This window comes from Spodoptera frugiperda, chromosome 15, assembly GCF_023101765.2.
Source record: "Spodoptera frugiperda isolate SF20-4 chromosome 15, AGI-APGP_CSIRO_Sfru_2.0, whole genome shotgun sequence".
In the NCBI taxonomy this organism is placed as follows: Eukaryota; Metazoa; Arthropoda; class Insecta; order Lepidoptera; family Noctuidae; genus Spodoptera; species Spodoptera frugiperda.
In genome coordinates this window covers 13,986,033-14,000,781 of record NC_064226.1, presented here as the reverse complement: position 1 = coordinate 14,000,781, position 14,749 = coordinate 13,986,033, and the positions used below count along the sequence as shown (strand labels likewise).

Genomic DNA, 14,749 nt, shown 5'->3' with positions numbered 1-14,749 from the left:
CTTGTTGACAAGCGCAAGAGTTATAAATCTTATAATTCACAGAATAAAGCAACATTAAATGCATTCACAACAAGTCACCTAGTATAAAATATGATTCGTGAAGTTAGCAGTTAAAATAGATTGACTGGCGTTGGCGCATTGCATTATTGTAACAAGACTAGAATATCAAACTTAAGACACCTACGTAAGAAAATAATAATGCGAATATACTTTGAATCTTGGGAGTCATTTCAGTCAGACCAAGTTATACTGCATCACGTGGCAAAAATCAATTGATAATCATTTTCTTGCATCCCGTAAAAAACGTTCAAACACTTCTTTGGTAATTAGTTACTGGTAAAAAAAACTATACATTTATCTAAAATCCGATCAGACTTAACAACAAGTCTAGAAACTCTTTAAAAATCTTCTCAAAAGTAGGACTAAAAAGTGTGACTAGAAAAGTTTAATAGTTATTTACAATATTAAAGTCTATGATTACAAAAACGTTGATAGTACTGTTACGTCGAGTTTCTTGTTTCGTATGTCGGTCAGCCGCCGAGCGAGGGAAGCCGTTCCACAATGACTCACAACTTGCTCGCAGCGGCAGCGTTGCCACGCGTACCATTTGGGGACCTTGATGTGTTATTTCTCAGTCGATGTATCGACGCTTAATAATAAACACACGGTCACATATCATGACATAATATACCAGAAGTTATGTATTACAAAGATTCCTACCATTTGAAAGAAACTGCTTTGAAATTGCAGATTTTTGCAGTTGGCATAATTAAGGTCTTTTAAAAGCTTATAAAGGAACAGGGTCGTGGCTTTGCTCTTTGATGTGCAGCAAACTGAGGCTTCAAAAGAAACTTCTTGGAGGTGAACGTTTAACTGAGAATTGACGGGACTTTTGCTCGTGGTTATTTATACAGTACAGAGTGTCGCTTTCGCGGACGAGATTGAAATCCTTAACGAGAAAGAATGTTAACGCTCTTCAACTAGGCTTTCTATGGGCTTATGGTACTTGATGGGAACCATGAGTGAAAATGTGAATATCTAACGGGTGTCTCCACATGACATGGGTAGTAGGTACCTAATTGGAATGAGAATGATGTTTTGCGGTAGTAGTTTTTGGGTATCAAATTCATCATAAGGTATCATAGTTTAACAAATCGCTGTTCATTATTTTGTAAGTAGTGGATAGGGGCCCTCAGACCAACAGCGCAACCTTGGACGGGCTCGTGGGCGACTAGGAAGTGGTTTGACACGAACATGAACGTAAAATGAACATGTTCTCATGGATCGTATCGTATTTTTCTTTCCTCTTGATTGAATAGCAAATATTTTTAATGGTAACTTACAGGCAAAGAGTAGTAGCTTCAAATACAATTACCTAAGATAAAAAGGTTTTTCTCACGAGTCTGTATTACGAAGTACGTTACATAAATTGGTTACATTAAAACAAAGCCCAAAACTGAAGTGGGAATAGAAATAAAATCGGCATCACCATCAAAGTTTACCGAGGACGGCACGTTGAGCGAGTTGGTCGTAACCTTGCGTATTTATTGCCATGCATGGCACACGGGCAATATTGATGGCTTCCTGTGGTGCATGCAGCATGCTTGCCGCATTACACTAGATAAATAGGTAGGTAACAACTTTTGGCAAATCTTGAACCCCATCAAATTACGTTAAAGACATAATAATATGATGATGAATCAATTCTATGTGTAAAGAACACAAATAAAACCAATGGATCGTTTCTAAAGAAATCGAAATAGGAGACTCGAAGTGGCAGTTGGCGCTTACACCCACATTCATGACAAATTGTTAAATGGAAACGTTTGTTTAACCTACATAATAAACAAGGATTTCTGAACGTTAGCCGTTACAGATCAAATGACCTACGACCCCCGACAAATTGATAGACGCGTCTGTGTTAATTTTACTCGCAAAATTAATCATATTGTGTTGTATAATATTATATGGTAGATAAATTAATGAATTCTTTACAATTAATATTCAAATTAATTCATTTGACATAATTTAAAGGCAAAAATTTGCTGCTGGTATTTTTATAACTATGTTCGTAATAAGCAATTAATGGCAACACAATCGTCTCGCGCTGTCGTTGCGGTCGGCGCGTGCGCCGGTCGTGCCGTATATGGAGCTGGCGGTACACAACAAGGCCGCGCAGTCGCCGCCCCAACGCCATCATTGTATTAAAATAAATGGTAAACTCTTCAGCTAGCCATGGTTTTTATGAACCGATTTTGCAGAAGGAATTTCAGATGAAAATGCGGAAATTGTTTTATAAAGTTAATGCCAAGGTTTTCTTACGGAGCCTTTAAAGACAGGGAAGATGGCAGATATGGGTACATACTCTCTTCAAAACACAAGCATGGTAAATAAAGTTACAGACCACAAGATACAGATACACAAAAACATTTCTGGAGAACATTGTGAAAATCAATGTTTTTTACCTCATTGTAGTTATATTTCATGAGTAACTATTGATTGCATCACCACTTTAAAACTGAATTCTTAGAATACAGAATTCTGATTTACATAAAAGTAAATCAATGAACAAATATGTCTACAGAATGTCATCATTAGTCAACCTGAATTCTGTATTTTCCTTGATATCCCAATTCTTATTCTTAATTCACATTTTTATTTGGAATTTAAGAAACTTGTATTGAATAAAATAACTAACGCTTACCTTGGATGATAATTAAATAAAATTATTGCACAAATCACTGGACTGCAAGATTATAAATGGGAGTATGGGAAGCTGAATGAGAATTATAATTTTATGAAAGAAAATATCTGCAACCTGAAGTTGAATGTTTAGAAATTCTTTCAGACAGACATCATTGTGATTAGTAAACAATAATAATATAATAAATGTGGATTGTCTGTCAATTGACCAGTGGTTCCTGAAGGGTAGAAAATAACAGTAACTGGACCCACATATTGCAGAATTTATGGCATATTCTTTTCTTAGGGATGCTGTAATAAATGTAAGTTCGAACTGGAACGGCCATTGGAATACTTGTCTTTACAATTTATAGAACTAAGTTCTCTGCCGAAACTGTCTGCTCGGTATAAACACAAAAACTACTGAATGGATTTTCATAAAATTTTTTGAAGTTTGAGTGTTGTGAGAGAAACGGTAAGTAAAAATTTTAAAATGCTTTTTTTATGAGATAGGTTGCAAACAAGCAGACGTGTCATCTGATGGTAAGCGATCTGTGATGATCTTATGTATACAGAAAATTGAAGCATCTCTGCAATGAAATCTAACATAGAATTGATTTATATGAAAATAGCTGAATATTCAGCAATCCAGTGTTTCTACAATACATCTTGAAATAACACTACACTTTTACTGAATCAATAAAATTAAAATGTTTCTTAGCAGTTTGTGATTAGTACTGTAAATTGTTTACAATCATTTTTAATAGAGACAATATTATGCTATCAATCATTTTGATAACATTTCATTTTATGCTACTTTTTCAATATCATACACTTTTGATGTTCAGTTAATATGGCAAGAGACTTTTAAGATATTCCAAAACATGTATTAACATGTTTGGATTTATACAGAAGTACAGTCATATTTTTATCATAGAATATGTGTCAAAACATGATTCATAGTCGCAAGGATATTTTTGGTAACATGCATAAAGATGTTTTATCTTAACATTTCCCTAATATTATGAGTCAAAAATTGAAAATAGATTTCCTAGTTGTTGAAATACATCTTTATGATAGCATAATATGATATATATTTACAATTATACCTCTAGAAAATACATAATGTGAGCATATATTCAATAACTTTATTCTACAACTCCTATTAGAATTACTACCAGACCAGGATGTGCAATCCTATCTTATAGGTACAGTATAAACTACGAAAATTGGTTATGATTCAAGCAAACCATTTGTTTTCACTTTCATAAGTATTATTGTATCAGGTAATTGAGTAACGGATATGCCAAATAAATTCAGTGCCAATGCCTTCAGGGAAAAGCAGCTCTCAAGCCTTCAAAATGAATCATAAGATACCCTCAAGTCATCGACCGCAGCATTGTGCACCACGGACAAACAAGTCTCCACCAACGAAATAAGTGAAAATACACACCAATTGTAGATATTTTAGTACGATAGCACTTACCATCTGTTCTTTTTATGTTGATATTAATTCCGGATTGAATCTTTATTGTACCGTCATCCATTTTTGCACAAATTTAAGCACCACATACACTAAATAACATTATTTCTCGAAGAACCTTTGTTCAAAAATTGTCTAACACATTGAGAAATTACACATGAGAACCGGTGAAAATTACAAAATAAATTTCTACACCCAGATTGACAGTTATATCGAGCTAGCTACACACTTCAGACTGGAACGTTTGAAATTTGTTTCACTACAAGAGTCAAATCAATCACTTTAAAATCGTGGTTTTTAAAAGAATGCGATTGATTTGAAAATTGTAAATGTAGATATAAAGTAAATAAAAACTGCAAAAACCAGAAATGTTCAAATTATTTCGGTTAAAAGAAACGCGAAATTCTAAAATTATCAGTTTTGTGAGTTTGCCAATGCGACGAAACGAAAATATATCATTGCCAGCCATAAAAAATAATAAAAAACTGCTGTATTACAAAAAAATCTTTATCATTCATTTAACTGTAATTGTATTTTCCACTAACTGAATATTAACTTTATTTGGTTCGTTGTTTTATTATAATTAAACTTATTAATAATAACACTAGAGAAATACTTTTATCAGAATTTCTTAAATTAGTAACAAAAGCCCCATCACTAAGAAAAAATTAAGAAGGCATAGACAACACGCCCAGCTGCCTGTCAAATTGTCAATCAATTAATTTGTCAATTTCAACGCTGTTCAATAGCTAAAGTTAGGTTCCATAGCAATTAAATATTTAACTAAATTATAATTTAATATAAATAGAATGGACAGTGAACTCAAGCTGTCTCATAAAGCCAAAAAACGTATCAAGGAAGTTAAAAGGAAGGCTAGACCCGGTAAGTTAACCGTATATGCACCATAATGCCTAATTGACACACTTTCGTTAGCAAGCATTTTTGTAGTTAAATATTTGTTTTGTACGAGATTCAATAATTGTCAGAGCAAATACATGGAATCGCCGATATACCAATACTAATAGTACCTTACAAGGGATAAATCAACATATTCTAGAATGATCTTCGAAAGCGTGGCTTTCAGTTATCTTTACTGTATTCGGGCTTGTTATAGCCTTGATGCTAAATTACATAGCATCACGACTTAATGACAAAATTCAATCATAAATTGTTTAGAATTTGCACTGTATTATTTTAGTGATTGATATTCTTTTAATGCTTGTAAATCATAGGTAAACAATATAATCAATAAATGTACCCTAAACACTATAGCTTTTCCATATTTGTAATTTCTGTATCAAAAACATTTGGAGAGTACACATTAAACCCTTTATTTTTATCTTTTTACCTTACTACCTTCTTTATATTGTCTTTGACCCCACCCTTTGAAAGATCAGTTGTGTACTTGTAATGTTAACAGAACCATGTATAAAGATCATAACTTTTTAAAATTTTATTAGCAATCTGGTTACTTAGTAGGCACATGTTTATACTTAGCTTTTTTCTATTACAGAATTAGCAGACAAGTACCAATGGACTGCCTTAAAGTATGCAACAAACTTTGATAAATTCCTCAAGTGTAATGACAATGTTGACAGAATAAGCGAAAATGAAGTGTCTCCAGATGAATTTATAGAGAAATATGAAAAAATATACAAACCAGTAGTTATAACTAATGTACAGACAAATTGGAAGGCAAATCATAAATGGACTTTAGATAGACTTGCCAAAAAGTATAGGAACCAGAAATTTAAATGCGGGGAAGACAATGAGGGTTACAGTGTTAAGATGAAGATGAAGTATTATGTAGAGTACATGAGGACAACGACTGATGACAGTCCCCTTTATATTTTTGATAGCAGTTTTGGAGAGCATGTGAGGAGAAAGAAACTTTTGGAAGATTATGATGTCCCGTTGTATTTTAGGGATGACTTGTTTAAATATTGTGGTGAGGAAAGGAGGCCACCATATCGCTGGTTTGTGATGGGACCTCAGCGTTCTGGTACTGGCATCCACATAGATCCTCTTGGAACAAGTGCCTGGAATGCTTTGGTGTTTGGTCATAAAAGATGGTGCTTATTCCCAACCCAAACTCCCAGAGAATTGATAAAGGTGACTGGAGCAATGGGTGGAAAACAAAGAGATGAAGCTGTCACATGGTTCAAACTTATTTATCCTAAGACTCAGCTAGATACTTGGCCCAAAGAATTTAAACCGGTATGTATTTATTTTAATAACTTTGAATTTTACACTTTTGTGGAGTCTCTTACAAAAGGATGATCATTTATTTAATTGTTAATAACATGACTCATTATTTCAGGTGGAAATTCTTCAAAAACCGGGAGAGACAGTGTTTGTACCAGGAGGCTGGTGGCATGTTGTGCTCAACTTAGATGACACAGTGGCTGTCACTCAAAACTTTTGCAGCCGAACCAATTTCCCAGTGGTCTGGCACAAAACAGTGCGCGGGCGCCCTAAACTCTCCAAAAAGTGGATCAAAGTACTGGAGACCAAAGAACCTGATTTATACAAGATTGCTAGTGGCATGGACCTAAGTCAGGGCACTGGTGTAGCCTCAGACAGTTCATCTAATAGTAGTTCTTCCAGTAGCGATAGTGATAGCAGCTCTTCGGATAGTTCAGAAGAAGACAGTGGCCAGGAAAGCATCACTGCCCACAAGAAAAAACGAAGAAGAAAAATGTAAAAGGACCAAAGCGCCTTACAATTTGCATAGGTAATCAACCTTGATACCATTCATAAAGATGTAATATCAAATATCATAAGTGTAAGCCTGTTTTGTATTACTAGATATAATAACTAATAAAATTTTTACTTGTTGTTTTCATAGTGAACAGTATATTTCTTTTGTTAAACTGACAACACAATTCTTTATGAATAAAGTATTATCAAACATTTTGCAAGTTTCTTTAATTGTCAAGCCCTTTATTATAAACATAAAATATCGTATGCAGTTAGATACAGCTCACATTCGTAGAACATGTTTGTAATCTTCGCGAGCGAACATATTACTAGGTACAGTTTGGGCCCTGTGCGAAAATACATTATTAGTTTCAAATAAACAAAACGCTACTGGTCATACAGCTGGACCTGTTATGTAAATGAAAAATCAAGACAATAGTTCAGTAAAGAATCTTACTATAAAATATCTAGTAAGCATAAGAATAAATTCCTTAATCTTAACGCTTTCCGAGCCTTTGCTTTGCTTCTACATAAAGTAGTTATTTCTGTGTGCTACTTCAACCCTTTTATCTTTTCTGACCCAAGCTAACTGGGGAAAGAAAAAACAGCGGAAGAAATAATTCAATAAAAATAATGCCTGTTTTAAAGTGACTATGTAAATATATAATTTTTTTTTCAATTCCTAATCGATATTGTACTTTGAATGTCTATGACACCGACAAAAGACTAAAATCAATAATTTATGCGCATCCCTAGAAACGTCAGACGCAGCGACTGGCACTCAGATTTTTTAGTCTATGCTTGAGCAGCCATTTGTTATCCTTGCTGAAGTTCCCGTGTAACGTCTGATCAAAATGTTGAAATCAGCTTCAGGGGCACTTGTGAATGTCCTGAGAAAGTCCTTGGTGCCGGCGGCAAGGATCAGCGCCGTACCCCTGCGGCGGTCGCATGGTGGTCCCGTCGAATCCGATGAGGAATTCGATTGCAGGTTAGACCCTTGTCGGAAATTTTGACGTTATGTAACTGAAAATTGTAGTATTCTTGTCGGTGATTTATTATTTTCAGTTGATTTCAATAGTATGTTATCGTGCAACATGTATAATTTTCTATCTACTTTATAATCATAATTAATTTTCTTGGGTGTGATTTGAAATGGACATTTTTTTAGACTGATAACCTCATAATCAATAGTTTGTTTTAGTTTTTTTGACCAAGTGATTCATAGAAAGTTTTACTTTAAATTGAATATATTTTTTCCAAAATCTTTTACAAATAAGATCCAATGAATTGCTGGAGTATTGATTTTAGTTTTATGTAGGCCACAGTACTATTGGTATCTTATTGTAATAATTCATGTACTGTCCTTCATAGAGACACTGTCTCTGGTATTTTAGGTTTTAGATTAATATTGATTATGATAACTTATCATAACTACAGTGGTATTTTAAGTGTTCTCTATATTCTACATTGTACAATGTGGCCAACCTAAGGTATCAACACTGAATAAATAAAATATTTATGAATGGGAATGTTACTTGGAAAAATTACTAGTAAAATAGACTGGTAATTACCATACTATTTGTTGTAAATCATTATAAATAGGTTCTTTGTTTCATCTCCAAATTATGTATGGGAACATTATCAAAATATAATATTAAGTTACTGATAAAAAAGGTTAAAAATATTTTTCTTTTCTTTCCAGATATGAACAATTCTTCAACAGGAAAGACATTGACGGGTGGGAAATCCGCAAAGGCATGAATGACTTGTGCGGTATGGACCTTGTCCCTGACCCAAAGATCATTAAGGCAGCATTGCATGCGTGCAGGAGAGTGAATGACTACGCTCTTGCTGTTAGGTTCATTGAGGCCTGCAAAGACAAGTGCGGTAACAAAGTCAATGAAATCTACCCTTACATCATTCAGGAAATTAAGCCCACATTATCAGAGCTTGGCATTGAAACTCCAGAGGAGCTCGGCTACGACAAACCAGAACTAGCTTTAGAGAATGTTTATGACATGTAAGGTCGCCATTAAATATCAAAATAAGCTGTAGAGAATTTGTATAATAGTTTTGTTGTCGACTTTTTATTTACTTTTAATTGTGGGAAGCTGCGTCTTCAATTATTAGTACTCTTGGTCCATCATTCTAAAATCGACCTGCTTGTCTAATGTTGAAACATTAGAACAAATATGATATAACATTGAGAGTTGTTTCATTTTATATGTTATCTACCACCCCTTTTATACAATTCCTTGTCCATACATGTTGTATTTATCAATAAAGAATTATAGCATTACAAACTCATTATTCTTGTAGTGACTCAATAATTTATAAAAAAAATAAATGATGGTTAACCAAATTAAATATGTTACTTGTACACATACAGGTATCCATTATGTAATTTACAACCTACAAACGATGAGTTGTTTTAAAAACACTAAGAAAATGTTGTCATTGATTCTCAGTTCAATTCTTACTAGCTGTAACAATTGATACACAATTCAAAACAATCGGTAATACACGGGACCAAATGGATCGATTGTTTGTTCAAGTATGTATCACCGTGTTATCGATCAGACGCCTTTTAGTTGAGCAATCGGTAATACAACTTACAGGGATAACAACTCGGTGGTACAAATTGAATATTTTGTCTTAAATTCATTTCATAAAATGTCCGTAAATATAGTTTCTTTAAGTACAAGATATCACCATCACCATATTCTGAAAAACAGAATCACCCATATTCTGAAAATGCCGAAAACCCACTTGGTAACTCCTTTAGTGATGTGATTTTTTATGGGCGGCGCAGATTGCTTACCATCAAGCGATCCATCTACTTGTTTGCCGCCCTAAGCTAATAAAAACTTATTATTTAAACATTGTATATCGAACTTATTTAATTTAACAAATAAGTTCAATAATATAAGGTAAGAATAACAGGAAAAAATTGAAACAAGGAAATGTACGTAAATACTTTAATGATTGCCATATTCACACAGTCATACCATTATTTACAATCACAAATTGTACTTAACAACAAAATTGTGCTATCTTAGAGGACAAAACTTAAACGTTCTTTGGTAAATAAAACAAAAATAAAATATGGAAAATAAATAAAACAAATCTGAATAAATAAATAGGTAAGTACTATTCGTTCGTGTTTTATAAAAAACAACTATATTATTCCGCACATCATAATAGTTTTGCACTTTTGTACTTTTCTATGAACTCTACCTTAAGTTATAGTCTCGACTATAAACCTTATCCGATTCGTTGCGACGCCCATTTTGGTGCACTTTTAAGCGTGGCGACGAACAAATATTTCGTGACACGACAGTCGTGTCAAGCGCCATATCAGTTGATGACACGCCTATTGTGCCATCAGCCATGTACAGAATAAAATGTTCTTTTTTCTTGTTTACCCTTGAATTGTATTTATTTTCGATTTGAGCGAGATAAAAGACATTTAAAAATGACACGAAACGCGTGTCATACGCCATATGTAAAAAATTGGATGGCACGTCTGTCGTGCCATCCGCAACGAATCGGTTATTTAAATTTAATGTGAATTACATTGAGAATCCTATGAGCAGGCTGACTGAAAAGAAACCAGATGTACAACGTTGGACAATATTACCTATTAATCTACCTTTATTTTCGTAGTGACTTCACAAAAGTGGAAGTCTTTACATTCCTAAGATTTAAACACCGATAAACACTAACGTCGTCATCTATGTAGTAACCCTGCGCAGGAATTATAATATTGTTTCTTTAAACGAATTTACATTACAGAGGACAAGTTAAATTACATTAATTTACAAAACTTATGTTATAGAAAAGTTTTGGTAAAGTTCTTAAATATATTCACTCGGACTAGAATAGGTTGCTTTGACTTGGTTTAGACTAGATTAAATAAATAGATTGGTGTATAACAAACAAAAGACAAACTAAACATAAACAACAAATGTACACAACAAACTCGCTTGTAATATTACAGGAATGTATACGATTACTATATGAACCTCCTGGCACTAGTGCACCTGCTTACTATCGCAACGGGAGTTCTATACAAAATAAACGCGGCTGGTATATAAATTAGGTATTGCACAAATCTGTTCCCCACCATACGTAGATTTGCATCTCTAAAAATAAATTAGTCTTACTTTTCACGTCAATAAATAATAAGTTACGATGAAATAATTTAAATAAATTAAATCCCATTTCATGGCAAAATTTAAGTCTAATATAATGGTAAATTTATTTCTAAAATTCAAAATCACTCCGACATCACTGGACTCGATTGCTATGCCGTACTTGATGTCTCGGCCGGCCGCCGCGCATGTCTAACATTCCGTTTGAGTAGTACGATCTGAATAAATGCGCGGCGGTAGCGCCAAATGCCGATGGTCACTATAGTTAATTAACTATTTTTATTAATTCACTTGTTTACGTTGACTGCAACACTAGATGATGCCTCTATGTTTAGAATAACAATTAGAGTAGCTAGGCCTCGCCTTCCGAGCCGCTTCGTATAAGTGTCCGTTGTCTGTATGTGTGTTCGTGGAAGTGTAGAGTGGGTGGATGCCGCGGGGGTTATGTCACGTCGTTCATCAGTTCGGGGCAGTCCGAGGCTCCGTCAGGCGGCGGCGAGCTCGCCACCAGAGTTAGCAGCTAGGAATCTGTTACTACAGCGTCACGTTCCGCTTTTACTTGCTGTAACAAACAGAATTATAAGCGTATAGGGTTATTCAAATCCTTTGATGTAGTTATTTATTTATTTATTTATTTATTAATATAGGTTTACCAACAGCTTCTGTATACATAATATTAAGTACAGTAATAAATACATATCAGTTTTGGTCTTATACAGTCGCCAATTATAGGTTAACCAACATTTAATATTAAGTGATAACTTAAAACTAAGAGAATATGAATTATTTTTAGAAATAAACTACTTTAAATCACAATAACAAAATTAAAAAAAATAAACTTAATACAATAAACAGAAAAAAATGAAATGAGATCAATCACCTAACATTAACAAGTTTAATTTAGCGTAATTACTAATACAGTAAAATTTTATTGTGAACTAAGTTGTGAGCTGCGACCTCCGGGATTCAAGGACCTGGGCCTTAAAAACTTTCATAGAGTCATGATATACGTCTACATCTGGGGCGGATTTTGTCAAGGAGTTAATCTCACGAACGAGCCTATTGAGAGGTGAATTTACACCTAAGTTCGTATTAGATACTCGACTATGGAACAGATGTGTTATGGGATATCTGGGCAACTTATGAGGCACCCTTAGACCTATTTGTTCTATTAGTTTGCCACAGTCCAATTTGTTATTTGCCAATTTATAAAAGAACATAAGATCTTGCGTCAGTCGACGGTTGCGCAGAGTATCCATACCATAACATTGAAGACGTTGTTCATATGGACACCGGGGAGATATATCACCGAAGGTCCATGCTAAATGCTTTGTGAAGGCTCTTTGGACGCTTTCTATTCTTTGTGAATGTACTGCGTAGTGCGGGTTCCATACTACACTGGCAAACTCTAGGTGGCTACGAACTAAAGCGTTATATAAAACAATCTTTGTTCTCACCAGCCTAAACCCTCTGGTGCTCCTCTTAAGAAAACCCAGAAGCCGTGCCGACTTTGTAACAATGCTATCGATATGGCTTCTGAAGTTAACTTTAGTGTCCATGATGACGCCAAGATCACGAACCTCATCTACAGTTTCCAATAAAAGTCCCCTTATATTATATGAAATACTATTAGATTGTTTTTTCCTTGTAAATCGTATATGACTACATTTTTGTATGTTGAGTTTCATGTGATTCAGGTTACACCACTGCTCTATTCTATCCAAATCCTCCTGAATTAAGGCAGAGTCATTATGCGAAGTTATGGTTCTGTAGATTTTGAGATCGTCGGCAAATAGCAGGTATTTACAGTGATGGATTTGGTCAGTGATATCATTAATGAAAAGTATAAACAGGACTGGAGCAAGATGAGAACCCTGGGGAACTCCTGAGTCAGCATAGTATGGGTAGGATTCATAGCCATTAACAACAAGAATCTGTGATCTACGCGATAAATAAGATGCAAACCAGTTCAAAAGTTGACCAGTCACACCATTGTATTCTAACTTAGAGAGTAACGAATGGTCAACCTTGTCAAATGCGCTGCTAAAGTCCGTGTAGACGGCATCCACCTCCAAGCGATTGTCAAGAGCTAACGTCACATCAGAGACAAACTCGACAAGGTTTGTCTCTACGCTACGACCAGCTTTAAAGCCATGTTGACTTGGTGAGATAATTTTATCTATGTGACGAGTAATGATTGGACAAACAAGAGACTCAAAGATCTTTGAAAAACATGATAATATAGAAATAGGGCGGTAGTTCTTTACATTTGCAGGATCTCCTTTTTTAAAAACCGGGACAATTCTTGCGCATTTCCATGCGTCAGGGAAGATTCCTTCGGCAAGGGAAGAATTAAAAATAATTTGCAACGGTAAGGTAAGCTCACGGTAACAGCGTTTTACAAATAATGGTGGTATAGAATCTGGCCCAACACCCTTTGATGCATCTATTAGTTTAAGTTTGTTAAGAATTTGATTTTCTGTAAATTTAATAGTGCTTATGACTGAATCAGTACCAGGGAATCGATTAAAAGTATTATTATAAGTAGTAGTTGGGTTTTGACTGAAAACAGAGACGAATTGATCAGCAAAAAGGTTAGCGATATCTGGACCACTGCTAACTACCTTATCGTTCATATACATATGTCAGCTGGTATGCAAGATTCTCCGCGGCGTTTATCTTTTATGTACCTCCAGAAAGCTTTGGGGTTTTTGGGAATATCATTTTCTATCTTACATTTATAGGCGTTATAACAGTTATTTATTAAAGTATGGCAGCGACTACGGAGCAACTCGAAGGTGAGTTTGTCACGTGGATTTTTATACTTGCGGTATCTCTGTCTAAATTTCTCTTTTTCTGACAGAGCTCTGATAAGTGAATCAGAATACCAAGCAGGATACTTAGACCTTTTCTTTGTGTATTTGGGTACAAAATTATCTATAACGCTCTGCAGCACAACGTAGAAGGCATTAAGTCTCTCATTAACATTGACACACTCATGGAAGGTATCATACCAGTTTATATTTTTAAGATGAGTTTTAATTTGTTCATAGTCAGCCCTAAAAAAGTTGTATCCGGATCGATAATTTGTAACCAATTGTTTCGCGTTTGGAATCGGAACAGATACAAGCAAGTTTGGGTGGTGGGCGTCTAACTTACTTAACAGGTCATCAGGCTTAGTAACTGTTAATTCTGATATGTTACTTACTACAAGGTCTAAAATCTTACGGTCGGTATTATAAAAGGAATTGAACTGGTGGAGTCCATTAATTGACAAAAAGTCCACGAGCGAGTAACCCAGTGAATTTTCATAATTCAAGGGTGAGAGATGTTGGTCATCGTCTCTCCTGTTCCAGTCAATAAAACCCAGGTTAAAATCCCCAAGAATCACAACGTCATCGACAATGTTTAGCACATTATTTACATTATTTAAGAAGCATTGAAGAGAATCCAGTCTGACAGGCGGCGGCATGTATACAACGCAACGAGCAATTTTTTATTATAATTGTTAACATTTAACTCAATAGACAACCATAAATCTTCCAAATCACTTTCCCAGTTTTTCATTCTAGTAGATTTAATTTTATTATTGACTGCAATCATAACTCCACCCCCATCTTTTTTGGATATTTTAGAACTTAATCTGTCTCTTCGATGTATCATGTACCGCGGGTCAATGAACTCTCCGTTAATTACATTAGTGTTTAACCAAGATTCAGTGAATGCAATG

At 34.6% G+C, this 14,749-nt stretch overlaps 4 protein-coding genes across 18 annotated transcripts in view; 2 read left to right on the top strand and 2 right to left on the bottom strand.

The window, feature by feature from the left end:
• The window catches only part of LOC118278332 (kinesin-like protein KIF2A), a 51,732-nt gene extending 47,115 nt beyond the window's left edge, over positions 1 to 4,617 (bottom strand). For 5 of the 10 annotated variants that reach the window (XM_035597552.2, XM_035597558.2, XM_035597542.2 and 2 more), the window contains exon 1: positions 4,169 to 4,608. In XM_035597552.2, coding sequence (XP_035453445.1) covers positions 4,169 to 4,229 — 61 coding nt within the window. In that variant the 5' untranslated portion in view covers positions 4,230 to 4,608. Of the gene's footprint in view, positions 1 to 4,168 lie in introns of all 10 variants that reach the window. The other 5 variants (XM_050698644.1, XM_035597541.2, XM_035597540.2 and 2 more) reach the window with 4 other exon arrangements.
• Positions 4,618 to 4,874: 257 nt separating this feature from the next.
• Positions 4,875 to 7,079, top strand: LOC118278409 (bifunctional arginine demethylase and lysyl-hydroxylase PSR). The gene is made up of 3 exons (XM_035597598.2): positions 4,875 to 5,047; positions 5,679 to 6,382; positions 6,486 to 7,079. The coding sequence occupies exons 1-3, from the start codon at positions 4,975 to 4,977 to the stop codon at positions 6,867 to 6,869; spliced, it is 1,161 nt and encodes a 386-aa protein (XP_035453491.2). The 5' UTR covers positions 4,875 to 4,974; the 3' UTR covers positions 6,870 to 7,079.
• A 561-nt stretch (positions 7,080 to 7,640) lies between these two features.
• On the top strand, positions 7,641 to 9,070 carry LOC118277736 (cytochrome c oxidase subunit 5A, mitochondrial). The gene is made up of 2 exons (XM_035596652.2): positions 7,641 to 7,853; positions 8,568 to 9,070. The coding sequence occupies exons 1-2, from the start codon at positions 7,720 to 7,722 to the stop codon at positions 8,887 to 8,889; spliced, it is 456 nt and encodes a 151-aa protein (XP_035452545.1). The 5' UTR covers positions 7,641 to 7,719; the 3' UTR covers positions 8,890 to 9,070.
• Positions 9,071 to 9,829: 759 nt separating this feature from the next.
• Positions 9,830 to 14,749, bottom strand: part of LOC118277654 (DNA-binding protein Ewg) — a 19,809-nt gene continuing 14,889 nt past the window's right edge. For all 6 annotated transcript variants that reach the window (XM_035596559.2, XM_035596552.2, XM_035596566.2 and 3 more), the window contains one exon: positions 9,830 to 11,581. In XM_035596559.2, the coding sequence (XP_035452452.1) occupies positions 11,540 to 11,581 (42 nt within the window). In that variant the 3' untranslated portion in view covers positions 9,830 to 11,539. The remainder of the gene's footprint in view (positions 11,582 to 14,749) is intronic.